The sequence below is a fragment of the Canis lupus genome, chromosome 7, assembly GCF_048164855.1.
Source record: "Canis lupus baileyi chromosome 7, mCanLup2.hap1, whole genome shotgun sequence".
Lineage (NCBI taxonomy): Eukaryota > Metazoa > Chordata > Mammalia > Carnivora > Canidae > Canis > Canis lupus.
Window position 1 is genome coordinate 57913315 of NC_132844.1, and position 19893 is coordinate 57933207.

The 19893-nt window shown below is 38.3% G+C and overlaps 1 protein-coding gene across 2 annotated transcripts in view; it reads left to right on the top strand.

Moving 5' to 3' along the window:
* The window catches only part of RCAN2 (regulator of calcineurin 2), a 260146-nt gene that overhangs the window by 38498 nt on the left and 201755 nt on the right, over window positions 1-19893 (top strand). For both annotated transcript variants that reach the window (XM_072832788.1, XM_072832789.1), the window contains one exon: window positions 1771-1997. In XM_072832788.1, the coding sequence (XP_072688889.1) occupies window positions 1773-1997 (225 nt within the window). In that variant the 5' untranslated portion in view covers window positions 1771-1772. The remainder of the gene's footprint in view (window positions 1-1770; window positions 1998-19893) is intronic.

Genomic DNA, 19893 nt, shown 5'->3' on the forward strand with positions numbered 1-19893 from the left:
AAGTATTGCATTGACATTTTGTAAGTACAAATATTCATATATTTTGGATTAATTATAGAACAAAACAAAGCTTAAAAGATGTACTATATTTTTATTTAAAATAAATACTTTGTTGATTTAAATATAGAAAACGTATTAATTGGAGTTTTAAGAACTTTAAAATACAGAAATGGTTCATTATATTTTATACGGAATAACATTTTTATTTACCACAATTACAATGATCTGTTTTTAGAGTTATTGCCTCAAATTTTAAAATTTTTGGCTCCTGTCCCAAGCAGGCCCAAGATTTTCTATGTAATGCATTATTGCCATCAAGTGATGCTTATCAGGATCCCACTTGGGCTTTGTTTCTAGGAAAAATAAAAACAGAAAAACATAACCTCATCACCTGAACCATATATTCAGAGTTCGAGAGAGATATATATACAAGAACCCATACTTGTCTGGAAATCAGAATTTGTGTCTAACAAATGTCATGAGGACAGAGTGCTATTCTGTGGCACCCACCCATCTGTCCTGTACTCTGCAGTGCTGGGACTGGGGAAATGGAACTTCCTGAAGACGACCCAGCAGCCACAGTAGACATGTCTATCAGTCTTCTTGGATACCTGTGGACAAATTATTTCACCTTCAGGGCTTCTAATTACTGAGCATGATAGGCATGAAAGTAGATACAAAAGAAAAATGTAGATACTGTCCTTGAGGTATGTGGGGGGACTGATAACATCTGTTGCAATGTGTCAGTATGAAAAGATGATAAAACTGGCTGCAGTTGGGTAAAATTTTGAAATGTTGGAGTGAGGAAATAATAGAATGATTGAACATAGGTAAGACGGATACTAGAAAGCTTTGTGATGGGGACTATGAGGAAAGGAAAATCTGTATCTAATACCGTGGATTAACCAAGATAGTACTTATTTTCAAAATCCAGGATTCACAAATTACTTAATCATCCCAGGCAGAAGGTAGAGATGTGTGCGCACACCCACACATCCTCATTATGGATAAACCATTAACTATTAGAATTACTGCAATCAAGATTCAGGTACTGATGAAATAGATTGTACTTCCTTAAATATAGACTTGCACTAATTTTTATCTGCTTCATTTCTATGGCGCAGGAAGATGAGCTCGGGTGCCAAACTGCCTGGTTTAAATTCTAGTCCTGCTATTTACTATCACTGACATAGTAAAAGTTACTCCCTTGCTTTTTTCTTCAGTTTTTCCATCTGTAAAATGGGGATAGCATTAGTACCAGTCTCATAAACTATTGTGGAGATTTAATAGGTTAGTTGATGCATGCCAATCATTTAGAACAGTTCCTGGAACTCAATAAAGGATAGACTTTAGTAGTAGTGGTGGCAGTGGTGGTGGTATTATATAATTCATCATCTGACCTGTCAAAGTCTTTTCTGACTCTGTTTGATATTCATAAAGAAGCAAAGGCTCAGAGAGTTTACATAACTTTCCCAGGTTCCACATCTAGTAAATACTGGGTAGCTGGGCTAGATACCCCAGCTTCCAATTCATATCTTGGTTGAGTGGGTTTTTTTGACCCACTTGGTGCCTGGTGGTAGAGCTAGATGGGAAATAGTGACTCAGCGATCAGAGGGGTAATGTGAACTTTCTGGGTCTTCCCCTCTTCCCATAGTCCTTGCTTCTAATCACACTTTGCTCTGCCCTACACACTCACAGAACTGCAGCTTTAGAACCAAATTTGAAGGAATCAATGTTTACTCTAACACATGTCCATCTTTGTGTCCTCAGGAATGAGGGGAGAATCTTACTTCATTGGAATGAGGAGCCTGGGGCAGCAGGGGCACATCCCAGAAGATGGAGGACTTTTCTTGCTCTGCTGCATAGACAGAGACTGGGCTGTAACTCGGTGTTTTGCAGAGGAAGCCTTTCAAGCAATCACTGACTTCAATGACCTCCCCAACTCATTGTTTGCGTGCAACGTTCACCAGTCAGTGTTTGAAGGAGAAGAGAGCAAGGTAATAAGCTTTTTCTGCTCCTGAATCATGGGAAAATGTGGCATTATCCCAAAATATTTCCATGGCTTGTTTGTGATGGATGTTTTGAAGTTTTGAAAAATGTGTAGTTGGCGTGCATAGCAGGAGGAGAAAAGCCTATTCTGTTATCAACTAGTTGTGACAAGGTTGTAGACATTGAATCAGATCTCATCCTCGGAGACTCATAGGCCTATCTAACAGAGCAAGTGGTGTTAGGAATAATGATTGCAGGAAAAATCCTTTGGGCTAGGAAGCAGATGTAATAAAAAAAAAATTTATTTTCTCCTATTCTGCCAAAACCTTAATTTGCCTTTCACAAAATGGCACAAGCTCTCTTTTACCCCTACCCTTCCTGCAGTTTGATGAGTGTTCCAAACATAGCCATGACCTGAGTCCTGCAGCCATTATTAGAAAGGTAAGTTGGCTGGTTATCAGAGTCTTGCTTTGTTCAGCATATCACACAGGATGGAATTGTATTATGTGTGGTAAGAATTTGAGTAAAAGTGGTTGATTTGAAATGATTGGGGAATGAAGTTGTCTGTGTACAAGTATTTTCCAGCAAAGAAGCTTCTCTTTTTAAGACAAACTTGATTCAATATAAGGATTCTTGGAAATCAGAGTTAAATATTCTGTTTGGAGATGTTTTTAAAACTGATTTTAGATTTCTCTGACCTTTTTAATGGAGTATCTGAATTAGATCAAAACTGCCCTGTGGATGTGATTTCTAATTGTAAACAACTACTATTATAGTAGGTTATAAAACATGGGCAACATTTTTTGGGGGAAGGGCCTTTTTTCCTAAACTAAAGTATATGTCTCTTTATGTAGATAAAAGAGTAGGATGTATGATTGCTGTTTCACAAACTTGGACTGATTTTGTCAATTGCTTAAACTCCAAACTCCTTTGCCTGAAAATAATTACTGGAAGTCTTTTTTTAACCTGGCTTTTATTGGTTTTGTAAACAATTCTGGTAGCCTGGAGGATTTGGAATTATAGTTTTATATTGATATTATTTTGGAGTTGAACATTGAAATGATAGACTAAAAAAAGCTTGAAATCCAAGGCCTTAGATGTGATTAGAACCTCCAATGTTGTGATCCCTTGACCGTTTGAAGTAAGAAAATGGCATATGATCTCTTTGAAAGAAACTGGGAATTTTGCTCTTGGATAATAACCAGTTTACAACACAGATTATAATTTACTCAGAGTCAGTAATTCCCTCCTCTGAAATCTACCTGGCATTAGCTATGAAACAAGATTCTATATTTTCTCATTCCGTCACCTATTTATCTAAATTAATCAACAAATAGAAAGATTTTCCTTAGAGATCAAAACAGGTTTTTGATTCTTTCCTGACTAAATTTTTCCTGGTAGATTGAAACAGTAAAACCTAGGGAGGAGCTTATCTCATTCTGGAGTGCTGCTCAAGCAGCACTAATTTACTGAACCAGGATTGGTTATGTAGGAAGCCAGAAGCCTGGGGAGACTTCCCACATCTATTTTGATATTCTGATCTGTGAGTGAATCATGGATTACAAAATACTCTCATTTAATTTGTATACAAAGTTGGTAGATTGCAGCTTAACCAAAAGTATTTGCTTTTAAAATGACCTCAAGAAAATATTGAATTGAAATCAATGAGACGAAGTTTAGTGGAATCAGCTTCAAATTATTTAGACCACATTTTTATAGCCAAGGAGGTGAGTTTTATAATTGGTCAGTGTCAACAGAACTATACTTATTAAGTCAAATGGAAAGTCTTCTACCTTGGTGTGATTTTGTAACCCCTGTTTGAGGAGAGTCTGTAGGATATCATATACTCTGACCTAGATTCAGTTTTTATTTATATATACTAATTACATATACATGGTTAAGGATGGCAAAGCAAGATGATCAGATACCAAAAAAGATGACAATAGCAAGGAGGCATCATCACGAGACACTAGAAAAACATGTATTTGGGGAGCCTTGGGGCTCCTTATTTTCACTGCTACATCTTTCTCTTTAAATTCCAAACCTTTATAGTCTTCCCTTTACCTCCATTGTTTTTCACTTTCTTAACAAATCTCACTTGTTTTATATCCCTATCTCTTAGGAAATTCTTTCCACAGTGTTCAAAGTTCAAGAATCTAAGGCACAAAGTCTGATCATTATCTTTCTGAAAGGGTGGACATTTTAGGCACTGGGCTAAGCTGGTGAAGAAAGATTTTTAGGTAGAGGGAAAAGGAACAAGAAGCATTTCTAGTACTTCTGCACTTGCCTGTGGACAAATTTGGCCACTGTGATTTTCTAAGACCTTGGGAAGATGCAGTTAGCCCGCTGGAGTTATATTAAGGAGATAGGACATTGGAAATGATGCTTAGTATTCATTTCAGAGGTCCAGGTGGGTAAGTGGCAACATATGAAACTTGTTTGGGCAGAGTCCTTTGTTTTTTGGCACAGTCTACTTCTCGTCCATTGTTTCTTGGTATTGATGGACTATAGATTATTTCTTACAATTATTATAAAGCATACATTTTAACTTCCTTAGCTGGGTAGGAATTAAAGCTTTTGCTCTCTGACTATCCTGAATGAGTCTTGCACCAATCTCTGTTTTCCCACCTGTTTGAGATAGTTTTTTCTAAGCCCTTGTCCTTTCTAAAGTAATTTGGAAGCCACTAAATTGGACTGTTAATATAGGTAGGTAACACCATAGGATATGATCTTCTTGTTATACTTGTTTGTTTATCAAAGTAACAAATATTCTGATAAGTTCATTTCTGCTATCCTGTTTATCCTATTCTGACACCCAAAGAACATTTTATTTTTTTTTAATTTTTTTTTAATTTTTTTTCCAAAGAACATTTTAAAAGCAGCTTTGTGAAAATCGTTCACTCCAATTTTCTGTTAGGCAGAATTCTGTGAGATTATATTTTGATTTGATGCTTTTGCAAGGAGTGAGCACATACTTCAGAGTGGCTTGTTGTGGTCCAGATGGTTGAGATTTGTTTATATAACACAGAAGAGAACTGGAGCTGGAGGAAATTGGCATCTGAAACCAATAAATGCAGATTGCTGTTTGCATGCTACAGCTTGTAACATAAATATTTTTGTATGAAACGCATTTAGAACTGGGATCTTCACAGCATGCAACACCTAAAAGTTACTAGAGTTCATTTCCCTTTGGCATGCTCCCGTGGGTTTGCCTTTCAGGGTCCAGCAGGGCTACAAAAACTCATCTTGAGACAGGTGAGGCTGGAGGGATCTCCTGGGGGTTGCCCTGTGTCTGTGCTGAAGATAGATGAGGGTTTGCTCAATGGGATATTGGCATTCACTAGTAGCTAAAGGAGAACAGGGAAATAACCATCATGAAACATTTAGCCAAATGCAATTCAATAAGGAGAAGCCTGACTTGATAATGGCCTCCAAAAATTATGAATTTATTCAGCTTAATAATAATAATAATAATAATAATTAACAATAATAGTGGCAAATACTTATATAGTAACAAGGTGCCAGGTGCTCTTCCAAATGCTTTATAAACAATAAAGCCCTTAATTGTCATAGCAACCCTATAAGGGTGGTGTCTTTCTGCTTTTCTGCCTCCTGGGCATATATCAGAGTTGTAGTCTCTGGAACCCTCTGGCTAGTTCTGCCCAATGTGTAAGCAGAAGTGATCTGTTACTTCCAGGTCAAGCACTTGGTTACCAATGTTTGACCCTGAAGAATGTTCTCTCCCTGCTGGGGCAACTGGCACTGTGCCAGGGAACGTCTGCTCAGGCAGTTTGGGTTGTGGGGTTGGGAGAGTGATAACACAAAGCAGAGTCCTGGCCAGCCCATGAGGAACATGTAACATGACAAGAAAAAAGAAGCCTTTGTTGCTTTAAACCACTGGGATTGGGGGGTTGTTCTTAAGAGTGCAACTTAGTCCACCTAGGTTGATACAGTAAGTACAAGTCCTCTGGACATTGAATTCTAGTTCATTACCCACCATGCCTCACCATCTGTAAACTCTATGATGGAAAAATAGGTTCTGGAAATAATGTTGGCCATCCACCAGCATAGCATGCACATTCAAGTAAAAGAATGTAAGATAGAGAATTCAGGTAATTCAATAGCAAGACTCAAGCTAAACATAAATGCGTTGAGTCCAAATCACTCCCGTTGTAAGTGTGTAGCAAAGGATAAACAAAAGATTTATTTTAACTTAAGTGTCAGTGTCACTGAAGAGAAGTTGAAAAAAGAAAAAATGAAGTCGACCCTGGTGACCTGAGGGTAGAAAAATGCCAACTGAGCATTTGTTTTAAATACTAAAGCAGTTAACAAGTTAAATTAGATACCACATATTCCAGAAATACTTACGAGTTTCACTGTATTTCTTGTGCTATTCATCCTTGCTAGGTGGAAGGACATTTACAAATAGATTTGTTGCTTTAAGGAAGGTTTAAATTGTCAAAAAGACAGTGGGTATCATTGTATTCAGTAACTTATTCTCGTTTTGTCTTTTCTCTGGATGATGACTGGGAACCATAATTAGTCACTGCTAATCACTTGGGGGCACCTGACAGATGAGAGGCCCAGCGTGGAGCAGATTTGAAAGCTGCTGTAGGACATTCCCTGGAACCTTAACCTTTCTTAAAGTGCCTGAAATATTCCAGAGGCATATTTAGTGTCTTGCTTCTCCACGGCACTGAGTGACACCCTGGGGCTCGAGCGTCTGACAGGCCACTCTAAATGCCCCACTTAACTACCTGAAAATAATTGAGGCAGTGAAAAGAATTAAGCCCGATGCATACAGAGTTGAGAGTCTTTGGTTTCTGTGCCAAAGAGCAGATGAGCATATATTCTTGATGGCACCTGGGGACAAACGGCTGCCATGTTCCAATTAGTCTGGGATAATATTAAAGAGGGATGGGGAGCTTTTTTCCCTTCTTTGAAACATGCAGGTACTTGGAAACAATTTCATATCGTTTCCATCAGAGCTGCTGCTAGCCTGTACAGTGACTCCGAATTATGAGAAGGTGCTCCCATGGGTAGAAGCAGTCTTAGGACATGCTGCCTGGGCCATGATGGTGAATTTGAAAAAATGATGCCCTTTGCCCTGAGGTGAAGGGGTGGTTGAAGCCCTGAGCAGTTGTGGGTAGCTTGGCAGGTAGAGGAGAAGCTGGATTTCATCCTCTGCTTTCCTCCCAGGCAGGAGGCCCTGAAAAGTGCACAAAAGACACAACCATCACCGTGGCCCCAGTCGTAATGGATAATTTTCAGTTATTTCAAATTTAAAAGGATATAAATTTAAGGATAACTATTAAGTTGTGTCACCTAAGAACCTCCTTTTTTAAGAGGCAGTTTCAGAGATGGAGCCCTGGGGAAGAGTGGGGGAAGGAGCTTTATTATTATTTTTCCTTGCTCCCACCAACTGAAAATGGCATTGGCTTCACCCTGCTTTCCTGGACTTCTTTGATTCTGTTCTTGGTTCTTAGGCTGAAATCCTGGACCTGTTCTGAGATAACCAGAGAAAGTCAAACAGTTTGGACATGAACTTTAAAACACCACCAAGGTATCCTTCACAGCAGTCTGACATTTCACTGCAGGGATGAGATCAGTGTGATATAGATGAGCTGAGTGCCAGTTCCATTAATATCATGTGATATTTGCTGTATGAGTGTGGAGTTATTAGTGTGCTGCTTATACTTCACTATTACCTTCTCATTTTTTGATTATCTACTCATTTATAATTTTGCATACATTGTTCAACTATATTCTCCTACCTTTTGAGAAGAATGGATATATAGAAACAGAATCTGGGTAGTTTATTTTTTTAAGTTTGATCAGTTTCTGGTGATAATTTTGGTTATATGTTTTGGTAGGAAAATTTTATTAGACAGCGTAACCATTGTCTTAAATATAAACACCATAATCTCCATCTGTGTTTTGAGGTAGAGACCCATTAATCAGCTACATGACATGGATAAAATTTTTCATCAAACATGTTGAGGGATCCCTGGGTGGCGCAGCGGGATCCCTGGGTGATGCAGCAGTTTAGCGCCTGGGATCGAATCCCACGTCGGGCTCCCGCTGCATGGAGCCTGCTTCTCCCTCTGCCTGTGTCTCTGCCTCTCTCTCTCTCTGTGTGTGACTATCATAAATAAATAAATTAAAAATTTAAAAAAAAAACATGTTGAAATATCATGTCTCATACTTTGTTCAAAGCCTACACTTTCCTCCTATATTTGTAGCTATTACTAATGCCAGGTTACTTAGTGCATTATTTATACATAGAATACGCTGCTTCATATGATGGTCTGGTCTTACATTCCAGCTGGATGATTGCAAGTATCTTGAGGGCAATAGAGCAAGTTCATGGTTCTTCTGCATCCTGTAATGTCCCCCACAGTCCTGGATATAACATCGCCACTTAGAAGCAGAAAGGCCCTATGGGAGGGCTTTGGATCTAGAAGCACTTGCTTCCAGATCCTTCTTCTATGGCATACTGGTTATGCGATCTTAGCTAACTTAACTTCTCTGGATCTCCATTCTCTTTTATAAAATGGGCTTAACCATACCTTCTTTATAGGTTTGTTATGGGATTAAATGAGATGAAATGATAGAGGAGGTGGTACAACACTAGGTCTTCATGGTAAACATGGGTTTCCTTCCTCATTCTCTTTCCTCCCCCTCCCCACTACCCAGCCTGTGTCTAGGTCTCTGGTTCAAGGAAGGAAAGAGCCCTTCTAAAAACATGTACTGAGATGGCACATGTGCTGTGCAAGTAGAAAGAAAGGCTGGATTTAGCCATTCATTGTAGCATTTTAACGAAGTCGTGATTTTATATGATAGCCTTGGGTTTCCAGAAGGTTGAATGTGTCTTTGCCACATGAAAACTGTTTCTGTGTTTGTTCTAGGATGCGTGTTCTTCAGGGTTCTCCAAATAAAGTTCATGTGTTAGGTTTCTCGTAGAACATAGTACCAAGAAAACTAAGTAAAGTTTTGGAGAACTGGTATTTTTCTCACTAGGAAGATTATATAACTTACATGTTGTTTTTCTTAGCTTCCAGGAAGCTCAAATGAAAAATTAATACTTGGGTAGCCCGGGTGGCTCAGTGGTTTAGTGCCGCCTTCAGCCCGGGGTCTGATCCTGGAGACCTGGGATCGAGTCCCACATCAGGCTCCCTGCATGGAGCCTGCTTCTCCCTCTGCCGTATTTCTGCCTCTCTCTCTCTCTCTCTCTCTCTCTCTCTCTCTGTCTCTGTCTCTGTCTCTGTCTCTGTCTCTCATGAATAAATAAATAAAATCTTAAAAAAAAATAGAAAAGTTAATACTCTATCATGGCCACTGTATTTATTCTTAGTGGTCTTAATATCTTGTTTCTTTTGTAGTAACCTAATTATGTATAGGTATAATACAAGAACATTTCTGAATTATCTAATCAAACTTTGCTCATATCTTTATGGGAATTTTAACAATTGTCTTTAAATATAAAGGAGGTTGGCCAAGAATCACTAAGGGTGTATTTTGCAGATGTTTTAAATTCCACTATGAATAGAGAAAAATCACCTAAATTAGTAGATTATATATTTTTAGAATAATATATGCACATTTTTTGCTATCATTCATATTGTTTGGAAGAATGGTTTTAATATACCTTCAAGGAAAAAATGTAACTTTGCAATTGCAGTTGACATCTTCCATGGCACATGTGATCTGTATGTTTTTAGAGAAGTACCTGGTCATGTAACTGTACTTTCTGCGTGACCCTTAAATCTGATTGTTATTCTGATACCTAATGGGTGAAGAAATGAACACATATAAACTATTTGAGGATATGTGTATTTAAGTTTGTGCTTCTAATGTGTAAGTCTAGTTTTGAATCCTGAAGGCCTAGAGCCAAATTATTTCATGGGAAGGTGCAGTGGTTTCAATGCCTGGTCCTTGAGAATTGTATTTTTTCCTTCAAATAGATTATATTCCTCCTTGGTACTACATTCTCTCCAGTTGTAAAACTTGGACCAGAAGTGTATTTTAAATTCTTTACTATGTGGATGAAGTTCAAGGCTTTGCAAGGAGCATAGAAGAAGAAAAGAGTTTAGCTCTTCAAATAACTTCTTTCAAAATTTTCAGAGGAATGAGTCTTCAATGTGAGCAATTTGGCACCAATAACTAGCTTTTGTTAAATCTGCTTCCTACCCATAGTCCTGTTCTAAATGTGGGAGTTGGGAGAGTAGGGTAATCATGATTTAGAGAGAGGGGTGGGAAGGTAAGTGCACATTTGATTTCCTAGCCCTGCCCTTGCCCTGCTTCCTGTTGACAACTGGACTCTCAGTTCCACTAGGGTTGTCTTTCCCCTAAAGAAACTTCTCTGAGTTTATGTATCTAAGTAACTATGGTCTCTTTCAAAAGGAGTCTTCTTTGGGCATCACTGATAGCATATTCTTTGCAATGTTTTGAGTGATGCAGAGCCTTCATATTTAGGGTAGATTTGAAGTTGTGGAAACAAACTTAGAGCCATGTATAGTTATTCAGGGGGACAACCAACCCTAATAAAATAATTTTTATTTAAAAACAACATACACAAAACATCATAATGAAAAATAGCTACAAAATAATAGGAATGATTTTGGAGACTGGGACCTGACTTTGGGGAATTCCAGAAATACACAATGGAAGCATTGCTTAAACAAGGTCACCTTTTTGAAAAAGAAACAGTTGTCCATTTAAGACCTGGTATATTAAATAGGATGCAGATTTTTTTTTTATCTATTTGTAATGCACCCAGCCTTGACACTCAAACTCCTGTCTCTTGCTTTGTTTCTTGCTGAACAGAGCAAGCCTTAAGAACAAATCACTGGCTCTGTAGTGTGAGGAACATTCTGTTCCCAAGTATCTCCTACAGTGCTCTATAGTCTGTTGGACTTGAAGATTATTTTCTGATCAGGAATTCTGCTTTTGGTGAACGTACCCCTAGGAGATATTATATCCTAAGATATACAATTTACATTCCCAGGGAAGGGCAGTGAATCATAAATATATTGGCAAGGAGAGAGTATTACATTAATTGATATGAGAAATAAAGGCAGAAGAAAAATTATTATATTTCTTTACTATAGATAGCCCATTGACAAGTCCTTGAAATAGGTAGAGCATTATTCTTCCAGGAACTCAGTTGCCTAGATGTTAATACTTTGCTAAGGGCAAAAGGCAAGCTTAGCCTGACTGGCCCCCAGGATCCTGTAAGTCTACTTTAACATATAAAAATTCCGTTGGAAACTTCCTTTGTCTCTAAATACCCCACCCCCAAGATGCATGTTGGCAATCATCCCCCAAGCATATGACCCACCGATATACATCTGAAGGGTCTCATGACTGAGGGCTTACTAAACAATAATAATGACTTACTAAGCAATAATAAATAAATATTTCCTAAAAATAGCTAGCACCCTCACCATCCTGGAAACCTTGTTTCCAAAATATCTGGGAGGCTTACACTCTGCCTAACCCCCTCCTAACTTGAAAGTATTGAATAGGCCACTCCTCATGACCCCGGTGCAGCTCTGTCTGCCCACAGGTCCTGTCCCTGTGCTTTAATAAAACCACCTTTTTGCACCAAAGACATCTCAAGAATTCTTTCTTAGCCATCAGCTTTGAACCCTAACATCTTTCCAACATCGTTAATCAGTCTACTCAATCCAGCCATCAAATTTTAAACAATTATTGAAAATCTGCTATGTCCCAAACATTGCTCTTGGCACTCAGAGTCCAAAAATAAATGAGGTGCGAGTCCTCATGAAACTTAGTGCTGGGGTCTGATAATGATAGTACAAGTCAGATGAAGTGAGAGATGGAGGTGATACAACATATATATATAGGAGCACAGGTGATGGGCACACCTAACAGGACAAGGAAGGAGCCTCTGGGATATGTTTTTGTTTTTTTTGTTTTGAGCCTCTACCTTGTCCCTATACAGCAGTCTCCAAATGGACCCATCCTTTGTGATGCCGTGTGCTGGCTGCGGTGACCTGAGGACAGATTTTTCAGCATGCCTCTTGTGTAATCACATTGTTGTCCTGTCTCACAGCCCTGTTTTGAAAGGACAACTGATGTGTGTGGGTGGCAGAGAGAAAGGACGGACTCTGACTCTGGCAGGGGCTTCCTCAACAAGTGAACCAGGCCACCATGAAACGCGATGCGTGGATGGAACATTCTATATGTGACCCATGTGTCCTCATTTTCTCCTGTGTGTGAAATTTTTGCTTTCCTCAGAAGGTGAGCTGTGAGCTTGGCTTATTTTAAAAACTGCAACCTGTGAGGAGGGAGGGTGTTCTTTGACAACATTACATCATTGAAGCCTCTAGGTGTTGAGTCATCATTATTTTTAGGCAGCTCCATGCTTTTTTTGGTTGTTCTAAGAATAGCTCTTGTGTCTGGACTCTACAGAAAGTCACCTCAATAAAGATCCTGTCACCACTCCACAGTTGGAATGGAATACTTTCTTAATTGCCAGATTCAGGGCACACTCTTTAGAATTTTACCTCCCAAACATTCTGCGTTTTTAGGTTTTCTGATAGTCAATATGATGACTTTGCCAGGAGCTGTCACTTGAATTTGTCCAGCCCTTCTTCAAACCTACATATTGTATACAACACCATGAACAACAAAATAAAAAACCTTCCTTCCTTAAGGGCAGCCTCCTTATTGTCTTTATTCAATGCCTAATTGGTCTGCGAATTCCTTAATCAGTTACTTTACCCAGTTTTAAACATTTCAATACATATTTCCATGCTTGTATTTTATGGATGAAGCAACTCTAGATTCCTCACATTAGGAGCAGGGTAGAGGGTGCTACTGCTGGCATCAATGCAGGATCAACTAAAAGCAGCCAAAATAAATGTTATTGTAGCCTGTTAAACTAAATAAGCATATAAATTGTAAACCATATTAGACCTTGAAGACAGGGCAATAAAAAGTACTGAGCAAGCTTAGAAATGGAACTCTGTAGGTCAATATAGAGGCTGGTTTTCCCATTGCCTATTCAGTGCATATGCCCAAATATGATCAATTTATTTTATGTGCCACTTTTAAGCCCATAGGAGTACTAATGGCTTGTGAACATAGCCAAATGCTATCCTAACTGAAGCTTTAAAGCAACTTCTTGGAATAAAGCTTTAAAGCAACTTCTTGGAATAAAATGAGCCAGTTGTTTAATATCATAGTATAGTATACCTTTTGTGTCTGGAGGTGACAGAAGGGCTGTCATGTGATCTGTGTCTATGTGTGACTTAAAGTAGCAGTGTTGGTGTGATGGGCTTGCTGGGAAGACAGCTTTGTTTTGAGCCACTGACAAGATCAGTTCTCCTTTTATTATCTCAGACCTCAAAACCCTTCCCGAATGGGCCATCTTGTCTCTAGAGAAATGGTGTGGCACAGTGATTGAGAGAGAGGAGCTCTAGCACCCATTAGCCTGGTCTACAACCCCGTTCTACTGCTTGTCACTTGCGTGACCATGGGCAATTTATTGAACCTTTCAAGCTTCTGTGTCTTCACCTGTAAAAGATCAAGTAATAGTATTTACCTCAGAGGGTTGTTGTGAAGATGTAAGTGATATAATCCATGATGCCTTGATCACAGAAACTGCAAATGTTGGCTAGTAATAATATTTTCTGCCCACCAGTCTGATCTTTTGCATTTGGCAAAAGATATAGGACATTTTTGCTTTCCTTGTCTTATGGTTGTTGCATAACTCATCAAGGAGCAGTGCAGTGGCCAGCCTGCATAGTCTATTCCCTCTGCCCCCAGAAGAACTTCTAAATCAAGATCAAGGATGAATGAGATGGTATTTGGTATTTGAAATATTCTTTTTGGATTCTAAACAAGTACTAGTTTGTTCACAAGAATCAGCCCAGAGGAAAGCTCATTTGCTATCTCTACTATATACAGTATCTTGAACAGCCACACATGACTCTATTTGCACCAGTAAATTGCCAGTCCTAAATTTTCATTCTCCTAATACCTACTAGAAAGCTTCATTTTCTTTAATGTTGAATGTAAAGTTAAAAAGACTAGCTGTAGTCATTTGGCTATTCCATTTATATACTTCAAGGAGAAGCCTGATGAGTGTTGGACTTTATGGTACAGCCTGAACAATGTCCTTAGAAGTTTCTTGAAAAGACAAGTGAGTTTTGCCTTCATGATGTTCTTCCCATTTGGTCTATCTTTTCATCAGTTTCCAGAGAAAACTGGATTGGTCAACCAAGCCTTCTTTGTGAGTAATTACAGTCATTTCAAATTTTAATTTCAGGAAACAAAAGTCTACTGAATACAAGATATTTTTCTTTGCTGGTGTTTCATCCTTACTTGTAGCAAATTTCGAGTATGTGTTAATTGCGATTGGCAATTTAAGTGGGCCCAATTACTTTAGAAGGGATTAACATTTACATTAGAAAGAGAAGGTAAATGAGAAAATCGGAATATGATTTTTTTTCATATTCATTAAGTACTCTAAGAGTTTTGCTTAGAAGATTCTTCATTTAATCCAAGCATATTTTTCTGAAGAAAATAGTACAGGAAACATCATAACAAAATAGATGAATGAGAAGTGGCATTTCTGTGGAAGAGAAACATCATTATAAAGAAGATTTAACTTTGTTACACTTAAAGAAGTGATTTTAAAAAATAATTCTGTAGGGAATCCTATACAATTGATGTAGACAGAAGGAAAGTTCATGCCATTTATGGTAACTTCTAAAATTTTCTTTGGCATAGTTATTATTCCTAATACTAATTATTGCTTGGCACAAACAAGGTGTGAGGATTTATATTCTGATCTACACAGAAATCTTATCATTAATAAGTAATGTGTTGCAACAACATATTGTCAGAGATTTTGTTTTCAGAAATAGACATAATATGGGAGGCATAGACCCATGGCCTGATCTGGTTCAGAGTTTCTTCCCTTTATCGCTTGAAATTTTGAACTGATAATTCTTTGTGTGAAGGGTGCCTTGTGCATTGTAGAATGTTCACTAGCATCCCTGGCCTCTCTATCTACTAGATGCTGGTAGTACCCTCCAACCCCCACCAAGCTTTGACAGCCAAAAATGTCCCCAGACCTTTCCACATGTCCCCTGGGGAGCAGAATTACCCCAGGTTTGAGAAGCTCTGGTCTAGTTGATTATAGGAACTATAATATATAGTATAATATAATATAATATAATATAATATAATATAATATAATATACAGTTCCTATAAAATACAGGAACTGCAGATTAGAGGAACTGCCTGGGCATTTCTTGATCCCAATTCTAAGACCTCGTCTCACTGGTTAAGAATCTCCTGGGGTGAGTTTCTGGAAGCAGCACTAAAAGAAAAGGTTATAATCCAATTGTTTATATCTCATTCTGAGTTCTTTTCTTTCCTCCATTCCAAATGAGTAGGCTGAAATTCTTCCAGTTTTCTCTTTGTAAACCTCCTTTGGACAGTCACTGGCTTAGTGACATGGAGGCTTCTGTAAGACAACCCTCTCAGAAGTTCTTCCTTCATTCCCCAAAAACTCTTTTGAAAAATCACGTAAGAGTGTGCATCTCCTCAGGCCACAAGAGACCTGTTCTTGGTTGGCTGCACTGACTTACCCTGCCCCTTTAGCTGCCACCATTACTGCTTCCATATTCAAGATGCCAGAAATTCTGGCATTTGGGCCAGTAAAGATTTTTGAGAGAATTTATTGAGTCATCATTGGTATCACTGGCATCATACGTAGCAAATCCTTATGTGATAGGGCTAAGCATTTTTATAATTTTGGCATGTATTTAGTATGCCAGGAAGAGCAACTGTCTTCGTTGGGTGTGTGATGTGAATGGGGTTTGAAGGAAGGTGGTATTGGGATAATGGCTAAGCAGCACATTGGTCAGCTGGATGAAATTTTAAAGTACTGAAGATAAATTAATGACCATATGAGAATCACACAGAAGTCTTGGATCAGGGTTTTATAGGTATCCTATGTTACTAGTGCCATTTTATGGTTATATCCAGTGGTGTGTTGATGTGTTTACTGGCTTAGCAGACTGTACAGCATGCCTTAAAATTGGCCATGGGAATATTTACACCATGGAAATGAGGAAGCTCTGTAAATCAGATTTGTTTGCTTTCCTACAGTATTAATTTCCTACTACTACTAATATAACAAATGACCAGAAACACATAATTTTCAGCATTGTAAAAAGGAACACTGGGATTTGATATTATATCCCTGATGACTATTTTTGTTAACCTAAATTTTTATGACACGTTGAGATAAAGAAATTAGTTACTTTTCCAGAACCACCTTGAGAATGCTCATGATTTTGGATTTTCTTAATTGGTGAGCCAAGGTGGGGTTTTTTTCCCCCTCAGAAGTAAAATAACAAGTATACTTAAAATCCAAGGATAATGTTATTCAATAGGTTACAGAGAGCATGCCTGTGTTCTCAGGTTTATTTTTTTTTTAAGATTTTATTTCTTCATTCATTCATGAGAGACACACACAAAGAGAGAGAGAGAGAGAGAGAGAGAGAGAGAGGCAGAGACACACGCAGAGGGAGAAGCAGACTCCATGCAGGGAGCCCAACGTGGGACTTGATCCCGGGTCTCCAGGATCACGCCCTGGGCTGAAGGTGGTGCTAAACCGCTAGACTACTGGGGCTGCCCTTATAAGTGTTCTCAGGTTTATACTAACTTAACTTTTTGACTATTAATAGAGCAGAATGGCATATATATCCCACTTTCTCATGCATAAGTGGTAAAATGACAAAATTAAAAACAAGCCACCTAACTAAATTATTTATTATCATAATTAAAGATTTTTGTTTTGCTAATATCGTCAGTACATTATCAATTGCCTAATTATGGTGCCAGTTGAGTCAAGGAACACATTGGCCAAGTTTGCTGCTAATTGATTATTTTCAAGTTTCCTGTGCAGCATTGTTTTTAAAGATATGGATGGCTTTTGATGAAGCACACAGAATAAGTAGAATCAGAAGATGAAATTAACACTTACACAAATTAGTTATTATGGTGAATTAGCTTTCATAAACTTGTAGAGTGTGCAGTTAAAATTGTAAGCACAGCTTATAAACTGTCTTGAAGAACAGTGTATAATTCTTGGTAGGGAAGTAGAGTAGCAGTATCTGAGAGAATTTACTATAAGCCTTCTACTCAGTCCCAACATTTCTGTCTCCATGTTTGGGCATGTGTATATCTAATTTTGAACAGAATTACCATGAGTTTGATATATAAATGTGCAGATGTAGCTTATAATCCAGACTTAATAAATGCCAGGGCTTTCTCTTTCCTATTTTAATTGGAAATTACATAACATTATTCTGATACTGTGTAAGTAGATATTTGTTCTGGTACTAATTACACTTTTCATTATTGAGTAGAGCATTGGCTTGGGCAAATCAGTGGCCATGGTAGGGCATTTTTTCCCCCCTTTATATCTCTAACTTTTGAATAAATGTTGGGTTGAAATTAAAAGTGGCCAGTAAATCAGTGGCTTGCTGCTCTTTTACTTATGTGAAGATTTTCATGTGTATACTTCTTGTGGACTTAGCAATTTTAACAATATGACATGAATCATTTGATGGTCCCTCGGAACAATATTTCTAGGCTCTTCTAATACCTGAGAGCACCATGAAGGCACATGAATCACCACCAGCGTTTCATTGTTGTTGAGTGCTAACCAGGACAAGGAGTTGACTTTAAAAAAAAAAGATTTTATTTATTTATTCATGAGAGACACACAGAGAGAGGCAGAGACATTGGCAGAGGAAGAAGCAGGCTCCCCATAGGGAGCCCGATGCGAGACTCCATCCCAGGACCCCAGGATCATGACCTGAGCTGAAGGCAGACGCTCAACCACTGAGCCACCCCGGCATCCTAGGAGTTAATTTTTTAAGGTTGTTTTTCCCTGAGTGAATTTATATGAGGACTGATATGTATTAAGTAACACTTTTGGTATAATATTATTTTTTTCCTCTAGAGACTTTCATTAACATTTAAAAGCAAGTCATTTTTCTTTTTCAATAAGGATCCATCATAATATCTAAAATTCAAACAGGTGAATAAATGTGTGTATATATGTGTGTATGTCTATATCTATCTATTAGATATATGCATTGATATATCTATTGTCTATATGCATTGATATCTATAGATAGATAAAGATTATATATAGATATAGAGATGTGTATAGATAGATATAAATATGGATATGCACACATATGATTCTAGGAAGATAGTATTTAATGAGAAGAAAACCATTTAGCAGTTGCTTGAACTTTCCAGCAAAAATTCCTGCAAGAGCACCTCTCACTTCCATATTCTGTTTCTGCCTTCATTCATTAATTATTGATACCAGCCATATTCTTCTCTGCCAGAGATCGTTTTCTTGATTGATGGCATCTGGAGCCCTCTACACAAAAGTATTTTAAAGGCTGTATCAGGGAATATGACTTTTTCTTTTTCCTCATCCCTCAATATTTAATAACTCAGACCCTACAGCTAATAGCCTCCTTTAGTTCCCTTCTCTGTTGTTTCCTGTTTCATCCAAATGTGCTGGGAATTTGCTCTTGCCCATCTCTTTAAAGAAAGCTACCTTTTATTTCTCAGTCAGCATACATCAAAGGGAAACCCACTGGGTGATAGGGGGTTGCAAATGCAAACTGCCCAGGAGAAGGCCAGTTTTAAACCAAGTTAGGCAGGGCTAGGTGGATTCAATTTAACTATAAATGTGAGTGTATATGTTCCTTTTGTGTCTCTCTTTCTTCTTCTGAGCCATTTCCTCCAAGGCTATAATTGCCACCTACACCCTAATCAATAATTGCCAAAATTCTTCCCTGATCAAAACCACCTTGGGAACAAGCCAGGTAAACCAATAGCTCCTCTTGGAACTCAGCATGTTCTAAACTAAACTGTAGCTCTTTTCTCGCTCACCAGGTTCCCTTCCACCGTTCCCTGCGTTCCTGGCCTGAATGTCCATTCACCTGGTCCTTCAGATGAGTGATTCTCCTCTTGCTCACCCTCACCAACCAATCCTGATGATTCTACCTCCTAAACTCCTGTCCATTTTGACCATTTTCTATGATCCCTGGTCCAAGCATCTTCCATGTGGACTATTGTAGTTTCTCTTTCCTGATCTCTGACTATTTCCCTCTTGCTGCTCTTCAATCCATTTCACACTGTACACAGTCTTTGTTTGTGGCCTGTTTGTTGTCTCAGGTCTGATGTATGTAATACACACCAGAGGCTTCCCATTCCCTCAAGGATAAAGAAATGATCCTTTAAATTGTAGTATTCTTGGCCTGGCCATCCAGGTCCACCCACCTCATAGCTTTTCCCTGACATTCTCACATCTCCTGCACTCTCTGCCTTCTTTCAGGTTTTCAGGAGTTGGCATGTCCCCAGGGCCTTTGCATGTGCTGCTGCATCTGCCAGCATCTGTCATATGCACCCCTATCTCTACCCCTCTAGTGCTAGCCCCAGACCTCATTAATTCCTCTCTTATGCATTTTCATAGTGTGTTGTTTATTTCCATCACAGCGTTCATCTCACCATGAATGATTCATCTATTTATAGGATTGTTAACTAAAATCTAGGGTCCGTGAGAAAAACATCTCTGCCTTACTTGACATTTTCCAGCACTTAGCACAGTGCCTAGCATACACATTTGTTGAAGAAATGAACATCTGAGATTTTTCATATTTTCTATATAAAATTTTAATATTTATATATTTATATATACTTGGATATCAGTCCTTCCCCCCCACTCCAGTGCTGCTTATATTGATAGAGACATCTTACATGGAACCAATCTATTTCTTCCAGAGATTAAAACTTTGATTACCCTAAAGATAATTTTTTCCTTCTTC